At 53.0% G+C, this 14386-nt stretch overlaps 1 protein-coding gene across 1 annotated transcript in view; it reads right to left on the minus strand.

Annotated features, from left to right (window-relative positions):
- Positions 1–203: 203 nt before the first annotated feature.
- Positions 204–14386, minus strand: part of IQSEC2 (IQ motif and Sec7 domain ArfGEF 2) — a 74213-nt gene continuing 60030 nt past the window's right edge. The window contains exons 5-15 of the mRNA XM_065900377.1: positions 13335–14230; positions 11813–11974; positions 11236–11358; positions 10079–10245; positions 7670–7809; positions 6766–6891; positions 4807–4906; positions 4091–4252; positions 2311–2484; positions 1774–1823; positions 204–1169 (exon numbers count right to left, since the gene is read on the minus strand). Of these exons, the coding sequence (XP_065756449.1) occupies positions 204–1169; positions 1774–1823; positions 2311–2484; positions 4091–4252; positions 4807–4906; positions 6766–6891; positions 7670–7809; positions 10079–10245; positions 11236–11358; positions 11813–11974; positions 13335–14230 (3066 nt within the window). The remainder of the gene's footprint in view (positions 1170–1773; positions 1824–2310; positions 2485–4090; positions 4253–4806; positions 4907–6765; positions 6892–7669; positions 7810–10078; positions 10246–11235; positions 11359–11812; positions 11975–13334; positions 14231–14386) is intronic.

The raw sequence follows: 14386 nt of genomic DNA on the forward strand, positions 1-14386 counted from the left end.
CAAGGAGTCTCGAATCTGGAAGGAAATCCCATGGAGACTGTTGGGGGTTAGAGGAGGGGTCCCAAGGCAGGGAGGCAGTGGGGAGGAGGACATGTCTATGTGTATATATGTTTTGGAAAAACTGAGGAAGCAGAGAGGGTGTGAGGCCCCTCTCCTGCAGATTCCCCAGACCTCCCTAGTCCCCAGCTCACACTCTCCCTTCATCAGACCACGGTGCTGATCCGGCTTGGCTTGGCCTTGGGGTTTGCAGTGGGTGGGTTGGCCGTGCCAGGGGGCCCAGAGGCGTGCAGTGGGCCGTGGGGGGAGGTGGGCGGCAGGGGCGAGTGTGGGGTGTGGGGTGAGGGTGGGGGCAAGGGTGGGTAGGAGGGGTGGGGTGGGATGGGTGAGTGCGGTGACAATGGTGACTGGGGGTGGTGGGGGTGGGAGTAGGAACCCCCTGGTGGCCGGGATCCAGGGCCCCCAGCGGCCCCTGCTGCTGGCATCATCTGTGGGTGGTGGCTGAAGATGAAGTGCTTGGGGCCCTGTTTGTGGGCTGGAGGGTGCTGGGGGGCAGGACTGTACAGGGGCAAGGGGGAGGTGGGCTGGTGCAGGGGGTGGCGGCCATGTGGAGCAAACTGAGGGTGTCCTCCGGCCCCCCGTCTGGGAGCTCTGCCTGGCCGGCCCAAGGTATAGTGCTGGGGGCCTGGGACTGGGCCATGGGCATGGAAGTGGCGATGCGGCCCCACGGGAGGAGCTGAGGCAGGAGGCGGTGGAATGGAGCCCAGCTGCGGCAGGGGCGGGGGCTGCTGAGGAGGTGGGGGGAGAGGGGGCTGCTGGGGTGGGAGGTAGGGGGGCGGGGCCGGGCCCGGTCCTTGGCAATACTGGGCATGCAGGGCCTGGAGCTTGGACTGCCCATCAGGCAGCACCCCCAGGCCGCCGTGGCTGTGACCGTGGTGGTGGTGGTGGTGGTGGTGGTGGGTGGAAGAAGCAGATGAAGAGGAGGCAGAGGCCTGGCCTGTTGGCGGTGGTGGCATCTGGAAGGGCCCCTTGCCCCGCTTGCTTCCAAATAGGGAGCCCAGGAAGGATGAGGAGTTGGAGACGGGCCTCTGGCTCTTGTACTCCTCTGGCGGCGGGGGTGGGGGCGGAGGTGGCATCCTCTGGTGAGGGCGTGGACTGCTAATAACAGACCCCTGGAAGGGGGGAGGGGTGGAAGTCAGGCCGGTCTAGATGTCCTAAACCCCCAACCCTAAACTCCACCCGGTCCCTGAGGGCTGGAGCTGGGGAGACAGGACCCCCCCACGGCATAATGAAAACCAAGTCACAGTCCTGTACTTGTACATGGAGCACCCCCAGCTTGCAGAGCTCTGCTGTCACATCCACTATCTCATCTGAGCCTCAGCTGGGAGAGGAAGAGTTAGCAGTACCTCCTCCTCATCCCCATTTTGCAGACAGGGAGCATGTTAGGCCCAGAGAGACAGAGTGACTTGCTCAGGGTCAAAGAGCAGGACTTGGAGGTAAGAGCTTCTCTGGGCCCAACTCCAAGGGCATCACTACTTGGAGTCGGCCCTGGGGTTGAGACGGGGCTTGGGAGAGTGGAAGATAGACTGAGAGACAGGCGGAGTGAGGACAGACAGAGTTGAGGACAGATTGAGAGAGTGGTTGGCTGGGAGAGGTAGCCGCAGGGTTCCCGGCAGGGAAGAGGGGGAAGCAACAGGTCCCCTCCTCTTCTGGGGCTCCGCGGGCGGCGGGGCAGGGCTCATGCAGAGGACAAGTGGGGCAGGAGCTGGCACTTACTTCGATGGTGCTGTCCAGCGATCCCACGCTGTTACGCCGCCCCCGCTTCCCTGCACCCACAAGCAAGGAGCCCAGCGTCAGAGCAGCAACCCCCCCTCCCCACCCTGCTGGGCTCCAGAGCTGGGCACCAGGTCTGGGCCCCTCCCGGGGACAGACACCCCTATTCCCTTTCCCCTGCTGAAGAGGGGGAGGTGGGGAGGAGGAGAGGTGGAGGAGGAGGAGCGAGAGGAGGAAAAGATGGAGGAGGAGGAGAGGTGGTGCTGGACAGACAGAAGAGGAAAGAGAGGAGAGGTGGAGCGGCGAGAGAGCGGGGCTAAGACCGTGGCCCCATTCGCGCTCCCTGGCCCAAACCCTGGGCTCCGCCTGTTCTGACCCGGCTCCCAGGCCCCCTGCGGCGCGGCACCCAGGGCTCTGGATGAAGGCAGGGTGCGTGCATGTGTGGCGGGTGCAAGGAAGGCTGGCAGTCAGTGATAGGAGGCGAAGAGGACACCCGGTCCCACGGCTCCCCAGCCTGGGCAGGGGCCCCGGGAGACTTGCCTGCATCAGAGAGGTCTCGCAGGGAACTGCTGAGCGCTCCCCGTTTGAGCCCATCGCCTGCCCCATACGTGTCCTCCAGGCTGCTTCGGGCCAGCGTGCCGTTCACCGAGTCCTTGGCCCCTCCGGGCTGTGAGGCGTTAGGCCGCATCATACCTTTCTGCTTCTCCAGCTCCGCTGGGTGGCAGGTGGGGAGACAGGGAGCGAAGGTCAGGGACAGGAGCGAGAGGCCACCTGACTGACCCCAGCCCTCCGTGGGCCTTCCCCCTCCTCACCTGCTCTGTCCTCAGGCCTCTTGCTTCACCCCCTGGACAGCCAAACCTCAGCTACATCTCCTAAGCACTGCGGCGCCCAGCCCGTCTCGTGCCATCTCCTCTGGCTCAGTCTCCCCTTGTCCCTCTCAGTGTCTGCTGCTCCGGCTCCTCTCCCCTTCCCTGCCTGGTCTCCCAGACCACCCCTACCTTTCAAAACTGAGCTTTACATTGGCTGCTTTGTTCCCAGGAGGGGCAGAAAGGCCCTTCGAGCCTATGGTGAAGGGCACTCACTCCAGAGCCCTCTCCATTCTCAGATACCTTGTTCCAGAGCAGAGGGCTCCTGGAAGGACAGGAGCAGGAAACCAAAGGGAATCAAATCATCTATCATGTGCCAGCAGTATGCTGGGTGCTATGCGTACTCGATCTCTCTCAATCCTTACACCAGTTCAGAGGTAAGTATTAGTAGCCAGTTTTCAGAGGAAGAAACTGAGGATCCAAGAAGTCACAGAGATTGCCCAGGGTCATACAGCTGGAAGTGGGGGAGGCGACATTCTGGAAGCAGGTCTGCCTGAGTACAGAGCCCATACTCTCAGCCTTACACTCCTGCCTCCTTGCGGAGGTCACGGAGACTTCTGTCTATCACCCTCCCCTCAGCCTGGCATGCTCACCCTCTCTCTGAATGCCCCCAGGGTCTCAAGGATCTGGTGAGCTGAATGAGTGACCCTGCCTTGCTGAGGAGCACAGCAGATCCTGGAACTGTGAAGGCCTCACCGAGGAGCTGTCCGCCGCCTCTGTCTCTGTCTCTGTCTTTCTCTGCCTGCCTCTTTCTCCTTAACACCATGTTACTTAACTGTGACTGCTTAGCCTGGAGAAGAGAAAACTTAGAGGGCATTGGGAGGAATGAGATGTAATCACTATTTTCCATCATATATGATCAAAATGACTTGATATGGCCCCTGGAGGCTGGGGGAATGGGTCACCAGGACTCAGCTCGGGAACTACAATGTGGGGAGAGGAAAGGAGAGGCTGGGATGGGGGCTGACATTTGTCGGACACCTAGGATGTTCAACACTCATGTCCTACGAACATGTAGGACACACATTCCACCTTATCTCATTGAATCTCCACAACTCTGCGAAGGAGATTTCACCACCCCGATTTCATGTATGAAGAAATTGGGGCTCAGAGAGTCAGGCACCTTGCCCCAGTTTACCCAGATAATAAGTAGCATACCTGGCATCTGAACCTAGAGTCCTACCTCCAATACCCTGATTCTTTTCCCTGCTGCCTTTCAATAGAAGGAAGAGTTGGCTCATAATTAGGGCTTGGAGTAAGAATCTGAGGCTGAGAGGTTAATGAGCCCCTTGTCACTGAAGCTATTCAAGCAGAGGCTGAAGTGTTCCTGGAATGAGGGTAGGAAGGTTGGACAAGCTAACCCTCAACTCTGAGCTTCTCAGAGGACAGGATTCTTAGTGTTTGCAAGGCACTGTATCAGGAGACGGGGAAGGAGACGTGGCTGGGCTACTCACACTCCACGCGGTATTTCTCCATCTCCTGCACCTCAGCGATGGATTCTCGCAGGTCGGATGTGAAGCGCAGCCGGTCCTGGAGGCTGGGGGCATTGAAGATGATGAGGACTTTGCGCTCCCCGCCAGGTACTGCAGACAGCAACTTGATCCCAAACTGGTAATCTGTGGGGAGAGGGGAGGTCAGGCACCTCCGTCAGGACTGAAGCAAGGTGGCTCATATGTGAAATAATTTTTTTCTAATGTCCAACTCTGACCCAGCCTCTTCTCTGCATGAGCAGCAGCAGCAGCTCCCCTTTGCTCCAAAGCCCCCAAACTCCTGGTAATCATGGCCCTGGGTTGTAAAGGCAGACTGAACTCTGGCTGCTCTCTAGAACCCCTTTTCTCATGCCTCTACCTCTACTCACATTGCTTCTGCTGCCCAGAAGGCCACCCATCAAAGCTCCTCTGGTTTAGTCCTTCAATGCATACCATGATCGCCATGCCTCTGGCCCACCAAAAAACATACATGCTGCAGTTCTCTGCCAGACCATGAGCTCCCCAGGGCACAAGTCATACTCCACCCTGGCCTGTCTTACATCCGGGGACCAAGTAGGTGCTTTGGAGACCTTAGCCCAGTTGTAAAGGAGTCCCAAAACTGGAGGTTGGTGTGGAGAAAGGATGAGCATGAGGGCCACGGCAAAGACTCTTGGGATGCTGGGATCCAAGAAGGGACTCACATGAATTCTGGAAGAGCTGCATGTGCATTTCCACGAGGGGAAAGGACTGACGGAAGCTGTACGTCACCAAGATCTTCTTCTTCTGGAAAATTTTGGTGACCTTCGGCAGGGGTGGGGAAAAAGACAAGAGGCAGGGTTTGGGGTGGGGAATTTCCACATGGCACCTATTGCTTGCAGCTGCCCTCCCCTCTACCCCACTGCCACTAACAGACATATACACACAAACACACATACCCACAAGCTGGGGCGAACTGAAGCTTGTGGAGCAGAACAGGAAAGACGGGAGCAAAATGCAAGTTCCTGATGTAATGATGATGCACAACAGGCACTTTCGATTTTTACAGGAACTAACTGAAGGCTGCTCCCTCCAGGAAGCCTGTTCTAACACCTCACATAGATTTCCCGCCACTTTCTGAGCTTCCAGAGTGCTGGTTCAGTGCCTTTCACTGCTAGGCTTTAGGAGAGTACTCTGAGTGTGTGATTGCTGGACTGGGAGCGCCAAGAGGAGTCTGGTTTTCACGTATCTTGCCCACCTGGACCAGACCCGGGGCACATTAGCAATCTTCAATAAAGCAATGTATAGAGCTAACAAGTCTTCTTCTCAACAACCCAAGGTCTTTGTCAAGTACTTGGGCACTCTGGACTGAGCTAATATAAGTTGTAAACACCTCAGACCACCTGCAAATGGTGTTTAAAAGCACATGATTTGATTTCAGGATGGTTACAGTGCACAGTTATGCGAAGCATCTTTTTAGCCCTTCAGACTGTGAGCTTCCCGAGAACGAGGACCGAGTCTCCTTCATCTCTGGGAACCCAGTGCCTAGCATGGGGCTGGGCACCCACAGGTTTCAGCACGTGATGGATGGTGAAACATTTACTCAATACCTGCGTGGGCCAGGCCCTCCTCTGGGTTAGGCTAGTCCGCATCTAACCTCTTATTTCATCCCCATGACAACCCTGAGATAGGGATTAGCTCTACTTCATAGAGGAGGAAATAATGGCTCAGAGAGGGCACTGGAGGAGCTTCATCTAAAGCAGCAATGCTCAACTAGAGGTGACTTTGCCTTTCAGAGGACATTTATCAATGTCTGGAGACATTGTTAGTTGAGGAGTACTACTGCTACCTAGTAGGTAGAGACCAGGGATGCCGTTAAACATGCTGCAATGCACAGGACAGTGCTCACAACAAAGTATCCCACATCTGCCCCAAATGTCAATAGTGCCGAGGTTGGGAGACCTGCTCTAAAGGACAGAAGACCAAGGGAGGACAGGTCACTGTCCTCAAACCCCTGAGGAGCTGTCTCAGAGCAGAGGGAGAACACTTGTTCTCTGTGATCCCAAGGGTTGAGTGAAGATTATTGAAGGAAACCCACTGGGAGACAGATTCTAGCAGTCAGAGCTGTCTGAATGGGAAACTGGCTGCCTTGGAGGAAGGCAGCCTTCTGTGCCTGCACTCATGCAAACAGAGGGCCATGCAGGAAGCTGGCTCCTGCGTGGGGTAAGAGGTTGGACAGGAGACCCTGAACTTCCCTTCCCACCTGCAGAGTCCTAAGAGTCCTAGTTCTAAAAGACACACGTCTACACTGGTGATGGGCTCGGTTTTAAGAATCACTTCAAGTCGACCGACCACCGGAAGGTTTCAGACTGACCCCAGGGTCACAGGTTCACTTCCTCCAGCCAACTCACTGGGCTATTGAGGTGGGCAGGGACTTTTTCTACCACTTCCCAGATTGTAAGCCTGTCATCTGCCCTGGTCCTCACATTTTCTGCCCCCGTGTGGCTGCCACTACCTCCAAATGGATCCTCCAAATGGTGAAGTAAAGGAGGGGCTGAGGCACTCAGATCACATGGCAGAGCTCCTTACCTGCCAAGCCTCCACCCACCAATGTTAATATGGTTCACACCAGACCCGGGGTCCAAGCTCACCACCTTCCCTCCTTCTCCCTTCAGTGCTCATACCACAAGGAGATCGTTGAAGAGGAAGACCTCTCGCTGATGCAACCCTAGCCTCTGTGGGCGGTTTGGATCTGGCACCTCATAGAGCTGGCAGCAGCACACCAGTCGACGGTGAGGAAGAGACAGGACCTAGATAGGCATGAAGAAATAGGTGTCCGCAAGGCCAGCCCACCAGCTTCAGGCATCTTAACATTAACTGCAAGAGGAAGTTCACCTCTGGTACATATCACTGTCACTCTGACACACGAGTCTAAGCAACTAAGCCTCGGCTTATCTTTGTCCCGGCAGCTCCCTGTGTCTGGAATGCCTTTCTTGCCCAGCTCCCTATGGCCACATTCCATCCCTCCTCCAAACCCCAGTTCTAGGGTTCTCTTTTCCAAGAAGCCATTCCTGATCTCCCTGGGCTGAAAATGACCTCTCCCTCCCGTGTACTCCCCTAAATTAACCTAACTATAAGGTGAAGGTATTGTGTCTTTGTCTGACACCTCCCCACCCGGTCTGGGAGTGCTTCCACGGACAGAGATCACATCTTATTCATATCTGTGTCCCCAGTGCCAATCGAAATGCTGGGCTCAGTGGAAAGGCACCTGTAGATGTTTGTTGACTAAAAGACTAGAGTGTGTTCTTGGCTTTGGTCATCAGCTAATTATTATCTTGGCTGCTCACTCGGGATGGACAGGCAAAACCAGAGGTGTGAAGGATGCTAATGTTTATACAGCACCCATGATGTGCCTTGCCATGTGCCACATGCATTCCCATAGAGCATCTCACTCAACCTGCCCCACCACCCCTGAGGAATGCATCACCACCCACTCCATTAGGCAGTTGAGGGGAGCCTGGGGCTCAGAAAGGGGCATGGACTCACCTCCCAAACCCTGTCCCTTCTGCAGTCTCCCAAGGCGCTTACCGGTTTCTTGCCCACAATCATGCGCTCCACGGCCTGCACCTGGGACACGTGGTCGTCGTTGGTCCGCAGCTCACGCCCCTGGATGCGCTGGTAAATACCCACCAGGAGGTCTCGGGGGATGTCTTCACCATTGTCAACCCCTGGGTGGAGGGAATACACAGGAATATATAGTATACATGTGGGGAGTGGGTGGCAGGGATTCTCCACAACACCCCACACCCAAGCGTGCGCCATAACAATGGCCAGGACTGGAGGGAGTGGGCACCCTCGGTCCCTTGGTCAGGTTCGGGCCAAGAAAGGCGCCCTTCAAGATAGTCAGTTGCTTTCTTCCCCAAGGTGGGGATTTTATCTAAACAACTCAGAGTACAGTGTGACTAAAACAATTAGACACTTTTTTTTGGCCTTTCTAACTAGCAAAAATAATGTTAAATGATAATATCCAGTGTTAGTAAGAGTTCAGGGAAGCAGGCAGACATACTGACGTTAACTATTTTGGAAGGTAATTTGGCAAGCCTAAGTATTCAGTGATTCCTCTTCTAGGAAACTACTCTAAGGAATTACTCAGAAATATGTGCAAAGATATATGTATAAGTACAACTTATGGGAAAAATTTGAAACAACCTAAGTTCTAACAGCAGAATACTTAAGTAAAGTTGAGTATACCTGTTTCATAAAATAATTTACAGCTATTAAAAATTTGATGTTTATCAAAAAAGCATGAGAAAATTCCTGTAGCAAGTTAAGTGAAAAGAGCAAGATAATAAATTGCATGTACAGCCTGATCTTAACTGTAGAAAAAGTTACATATGCACAGGAAAAAAAGACTAGAATACACCAAAATATCAACCATGGTTGCCTCCAGGGGGCAGAATTTTGGATGGTTAAAATTTTTAATAACTTTCTATATTTCTAAAATTTCCAGAATGAGCAGGTATTTATTTCATTTGTTTGTTTGCTTATTTATTTAATAATTGGAGGGGGAAATATATACATACATATATAAAATATGTATATGTATATATGTATACATATACACACATATACATACACACACACACACACAAAGAGAAAGAGAGAAAGAGAGAGAGCTAGAGAGAGAGACAGCGAGAGGGGAAGGGAGAATGGATGAAATGAATGAAGGAACGAACGAACGACTAATGGCAAGATTCTGGGAGACAGCTCCAGATGGCCTCTGATCTAATTCCCTCCTCTCAAGTCTACCATCCTTCTGATTGTCTGCTGAGCGAAACCCACTCACTCTTCTCTCTAAACCTTCCGCTAAAGAAAATGTTTTCTCCTTTGGAAATGCCACACCTCCTCCTTGGACACCAGGTGCTAAAGGAACAGCCTTTATCACACCGCCTTTTTACCTCAGCTGCCAGAGAGCTCAGAGCCCAACTGTGCAAACCGCGACAGTCAGCAAATTTGTCTTGTCTGTTTGTTTTTCCTCAATTATACTTCCCTCTTTCATTTCTGTCTAAATAATCCTAACATCTGTGCCATTTTTAGTAGGCTGCTCTTTGGTGAGAGGCAGGGCTTGACATCGATACAATAAACTGAGAAAAAAGGTGAAGGTGACACCTTTCATCTGGCACTCAAGGCTGCTGGATACTGCTTCCAACTGACCTTACCAACTGGATTGTCCACCCCCTCTTGATTGTTCTCCAAACAACTTAACGTTTTCCTACCTCTGTGCCTTTGTTATTCTTACTGCTAGGTAAGCCTCCTCTATCACTGTTCCATCACATTATCTGTGCCTTCAAGAACCACCTGAAAATGAAAATACTGCTTCCTCCAGGAAGCATGTTGGAGGTAGGCTCTCTCTCCCCTGAGCTCTGACTGTACTTTTGGCCTGACATCACAGTTCACTTCCTGTCTTGTGCTGGGTATCTCTCCCACAAACCGGGAGCCCTCTTAGGGCAGGGACTGTGGCAGATGCCCCTCCCCAGTCCTTAGCGCCCACCACAGGGACTGGGACACATGAGGCACCCAGTGTCAACTGCCTGGCTGGTTGGTGGAGTGAATAAATGAATGCATAAGTGGAGGAAAGGGTACCTAAAATAAACGAGCCTTTATGGGCATAAATAAACAAGGGAGGGAAAGAGGGAGTGATGAGTAAACAGACATGTGAGTGAATCAGTGTAAGTTCCGTAAGAGCCAGGGCTTGTACCTCCTGTTCAGGACCTCCTAATCAGTCAGTATTCAGTGTGGGAATGAATGGATGGACAAATGACTATTTGAGTGAATTAACAAGTAAATGCTGTGGGCACATCCAGCCTTGGCAGAAATTCAGGTTAATTTCCAGGGAGGAGATGTGATCTCCCTCTTCCTTCCCCACCCCTGCCACCCAGCCCACTTTCCCTTCCCAGGTAAAAGATAGGGAAAGCTGATGGGGAGGTCTGGGGTCACCTCTCAGGTTCTTGATGAAGTCATCTAGTTTCATCTTGCGTTCAGCCTTGACGCTGGGACTGTACATGTCGGTATTGAGGAGGATGATGGCAAAAGCAAGGATGAAAATGGTGTCTGGATTCCGGAACTGGCGCACAAGAGCTGGGTTACACACACAGTACCGCTGGCTGCAGGACAGGAGGGGTCAGGGCCAGGGTCAGGCACCAGTAACCTCCACCTACCCACTATCCTCCCATCTGGCACCACCAACTCCTTCCTCCAAGACATACTCCCAAACCCTTTGGGTCTCTCGTCTTTCTTCAGAGTTTCCTCAAGACTAGCATGTAAAAATCACAACCGCTACCTTTCATGGAGTTTTGCCAGGGGATTTATGTACATTATCTCATGTAATCCTATCACAGTCCTGCAAGGTAGCTAGTAGCAGCCCCATTTTACAGATGAAGTGACTGAGGTCCAAAGAGGTAAGGTAACTTGCCCAAGGCAACAGAGCTGATAAATGGTGAAACCAGGATGAAAATGCAGATCTTTCTGACTACAAAGCAAATCCTTCTCCCATGTTGGGAAACAAGCTCTCAGTAACTCTTCTGTTTCTCCTCTAAATACCTCAAAGTGGTGGAGCCAGGGTTTATACCCAGGTCTGATGCCTGATCCCCGAAGCATTCGCAGAGGAAGATAATAGTTAAGGGCATGGGTCATGGAAGTCAGACACACGAGTTCAAATACTGGTTCCACTGCTTATTCACCACATGACTCTGGGCTTGTTACTTACCTTCTCTAAACTTCCTATTTCTCATCTGCAAAATGGGAATAATAAGAGAAGCACCTACCTCACCAGGTCGTTGTGAGTATTCACTGAAATAATCATGTAAAGTGTCCAGCTCAGCACCCAATATCTGGCGAGCACAGTATCAGCTCAGTGAATATAAGCTGTTGTTGCTGATGCTGTTGTCACTTGTTGGATGCCCATGTCCCAGATGCTGAGCTGGATACTTTAGGCACATTACCTCTGATCCTCACAACTGCCTTGCAAGATAGGATTTATAACTTCCATTTTCTGGTTAAAAAAGTATAATGCTCAGAGAGGTGATTTGTAGACACATCCTACACTGCCCCCCAAAGTAGGGAAGGGCAGCTTCAGGAGTGGGAAGTGGGCACACCTGAAGGCTTCGATGAGTCGTTCCACTTTCTGGGCCTCACCCTGAACCCGGATATGGGATTGGAACTTCCGGAGTGCATCATCCAAATCCATGGAGGAGAAATCCATCTCATCCACCACACAGCTGAGGAGCAGAGAAGGGTGTGTGAACTCTCAATTTCCCTGCAGAAAACCCCTGACCCACCCTGACCTGCTCCAATGAACCAACACCCCCACTGATAGACTTCCAAAATCTGGACCTGTGGCCTAAGCAAGTACTTATGAGGATAGAACGTCTGAAATGGAATCCATCCCAAAAAGTCCAGGCCAGACACATGGTTACTAATGGTCTGTTCCGTCAACCCACTCATATCAGGGATGGGAAAACTGAGGCTCAAAGCAGGCCAAAGGACAAGCATGCCTTGCCTGGGGCCACCCAGAAGACTTTAGGACTAGTTCCAAGAGAGATCAGATCTCTTTGCGGCAGAGAGGTATGGGAGCAGGAAGGTCTATTCATCCTGTTTTGCAAAGTTTATCTCCCTCCTGCCCTCCTTTTCCAGGGACCCCTGGCCCAGTCTGCCCCAGCCTGGGGTCCTCACTCCAACACATCTCTGTTGAACTGCTTCTGCCGGTTCCCTAGGAATTCCCCTATCATCTGTCGGCTCAGGCCTTTCCGTTCCAGGATGAAGTGAGCCACTCCCACCGGCGTGTCTGACAGGAAGCCCCGCTCGATCAGATACTGGATACCCTTCTCTGGCTTCCTGCAGAAAGAGGGGAGGTAGATGAGATGACTGTCCTCCTGGAACTCTGCCCCCGTCCCATTTCTTGAACTAATTTTGGGCCCAACCGTGTCCTCAGAGAACTAAGGAAATCGAATATATAACTTGGTCCACTCCCTTCATGGTACAGGTGAGAAAACTGAGGACCAAGGAGAAGAAGACAGTTTCCCATTTCACAGTACTTCAAAATTCCAAGGTATCCTCAACCCAACTTCCTCCTGCACTGGAGCCACACTACAATTGAAAGAAAATTAAGATCTAATGAGAGCCTGCTGTGTGCCAGGACCTTTGATATTCCTCACAGGCACTGAGGAGTCCTGGGAGAAAGCCTGAGTTCCAGGCTAAGTCCTTCTCCTTGAGTCACAGACCCTCAGAGTAGGAGAGAAGTGAAAAGATTACTTTGTCCTCATCCCACATCCCACTCAGACAGGTATCACCCAGCCTCTGTGAGTGTTTCTATAGACAAGCTGCTCCCCATTTTCCACTAGGCCATATCTGCATCTGAGCTATCCCATATTCAGAACCCCAGAGCCTTAGGGTCCTACGAGGCTAGAATTTGGAAGACTTTGGTGCCACAGGAGTCTCAGATCCATCACTTACTACGCATGACTTGGGACAATTCCCTTTACTTCTCCAAGCCTCAGTTCCTTCTCTATAAAATAGGGACACGACTGCCAACCTTCCTGAGTTATCCTGAGAACTAAATATAGAAGGCCATGTCTCATAGGCTATGAAGATGTTAAGCATTTGTTTTCTAATTATTTTCTAATCAAACGTCACACTCCCATTCCATTGCTAAGCACCTGGCACAAGACCAGGTACCTAGAAAGAGCTCGGTCCTGGTCACTGACTAGTCCAACGCAGCACCCTGCCCCCAACACCTCAAATATCCACACCCTGCTAGTTAATAGATAGAAACACTGAAGCCCAAGGAAGGGACACACCTTGCCCAGGGCTACCCAGTGAGTCTGGCCCAAGTCTCCCGTTTCTCAGAACAGGGTTCTTTATACACCACATCGCTTCCCTACCAAAAATGGAAGGTGGGCAACCCAAAGTTCAGAATCCATCCTATAGACAGAGAACTAGGGCCCAGAGAGGGAAGCATCTCACCCAAGATGACACAGCCAGCCAGAAGCAGAACTAGGACCAGAACTGCCTCTCATGGGGGTGGGGGCAGCTTTCTACTATTGTCAGCCTATTGCCAATTCTTTTCCCTGAACAGCTGAAGAGAAACACCATCCACAAAATGAGAGGATAGTGGCAGCAGGATCACTGCCTCCAGGGGTCAAAGTGTCCGCAGCAGGGTAGGAAGGGGTGAGGGAGTGGGAACGGGAGCACGTACTTATTGAAGAGGTTGAGGCCGATTCGGTAGTGCCGCCTCTGCACCACGTCATTGTTGAAGGCTGGCGAGTCCCAGCTGTGCCTGGTCTCCCGCTGGTAAGTCTGCTTGCACAGGCCGGTGGCTGGAGGCTCCCTCAGGCTGTCCCGCGAAGAGGAGCCAGAGCTGCAGTTGATGGTCTCGTTGGAATTGCTGGAGCTCTCAAGGCTCTCATTATCTCCACCATCAGAGTTCTCGCCTGCTGCCTCGCACTTCCCCAACCTCCGACCCCCAGCCACACCACTGGGCCCAGTGCCACTGTTGGGGGCTGGTGGCAGGGGCCCTGGCGGGGCTGGGGCTGGGCCCTCCGGGGCTGGGTAGTGGCGGTGTGGGATCGGGGCCCTGCCTGGTGGCCCCTTGTGCTTCAGGGTCCCATGGGGGCTGCAGCCATCAGCCTCATACACGAGCTGACGGTGGACAGAGCCGCGATCTGAGCGGTCACTCAGGTCCACGGAGCTGTCACTAGGAGGCTCAATAGTAAGCAGGGGAAGGTGGGCAGCTCGCAGCCGGAAATCCCGGCATTCCAAGCACCCAGGACCCCTGCGAGTGCCTTCCTCACGGCTACCATCTTCCCGGGTCCCTGGTGGCACTGGTGGAGGAACTGGTGGGAGAGGGGCGGGTGCCCAGAACTCAGGCCGGCCCTGGGGTGGGGGCTCTGTGCTGGGCAGTCGCTCAGGGGATGGCGGGGGAACTGGGTCATCCAAGTAGAGGGGAAGGTCACTGAAGGATGTGGCCGAGCTGTCCTCTTGCTGTTCCTTTGACTCTCGCTTCTCCAGCTGGGCTGACCCTGGCTCCTCAGACATGGGCCCCGATGGGTGGCAGTTCAAGGCCTCGTCAATGGATTCAGCCAGAGACTTTACCTGTATGGGAGAAAAGGGGAGGAGGGAAAGGGAGGAAAGATGAAGGATGGTGGGATGGTGGAAGGGTGGGAATGAGGGAGGGAGGGAAAGAAAAAGGGGGGAATCTTCCTGGTGGGGCAGCCAAAAAAAGGGCTTCCCCTCCCCGACCTCCACAGA

Source organism: Phocoena phocoena, chromosome X (assembly GCF_963924675.1).
Source record: "Phocoena phocoena chromosome X, mPhoPho1.1, whole genome shotgun sequence".
NCBI lineage: Eukaryota > Metazoa > Chordata > Mammalia > Artiodactyla > Phocoenidae > Phocoena > Phocoena phocoena.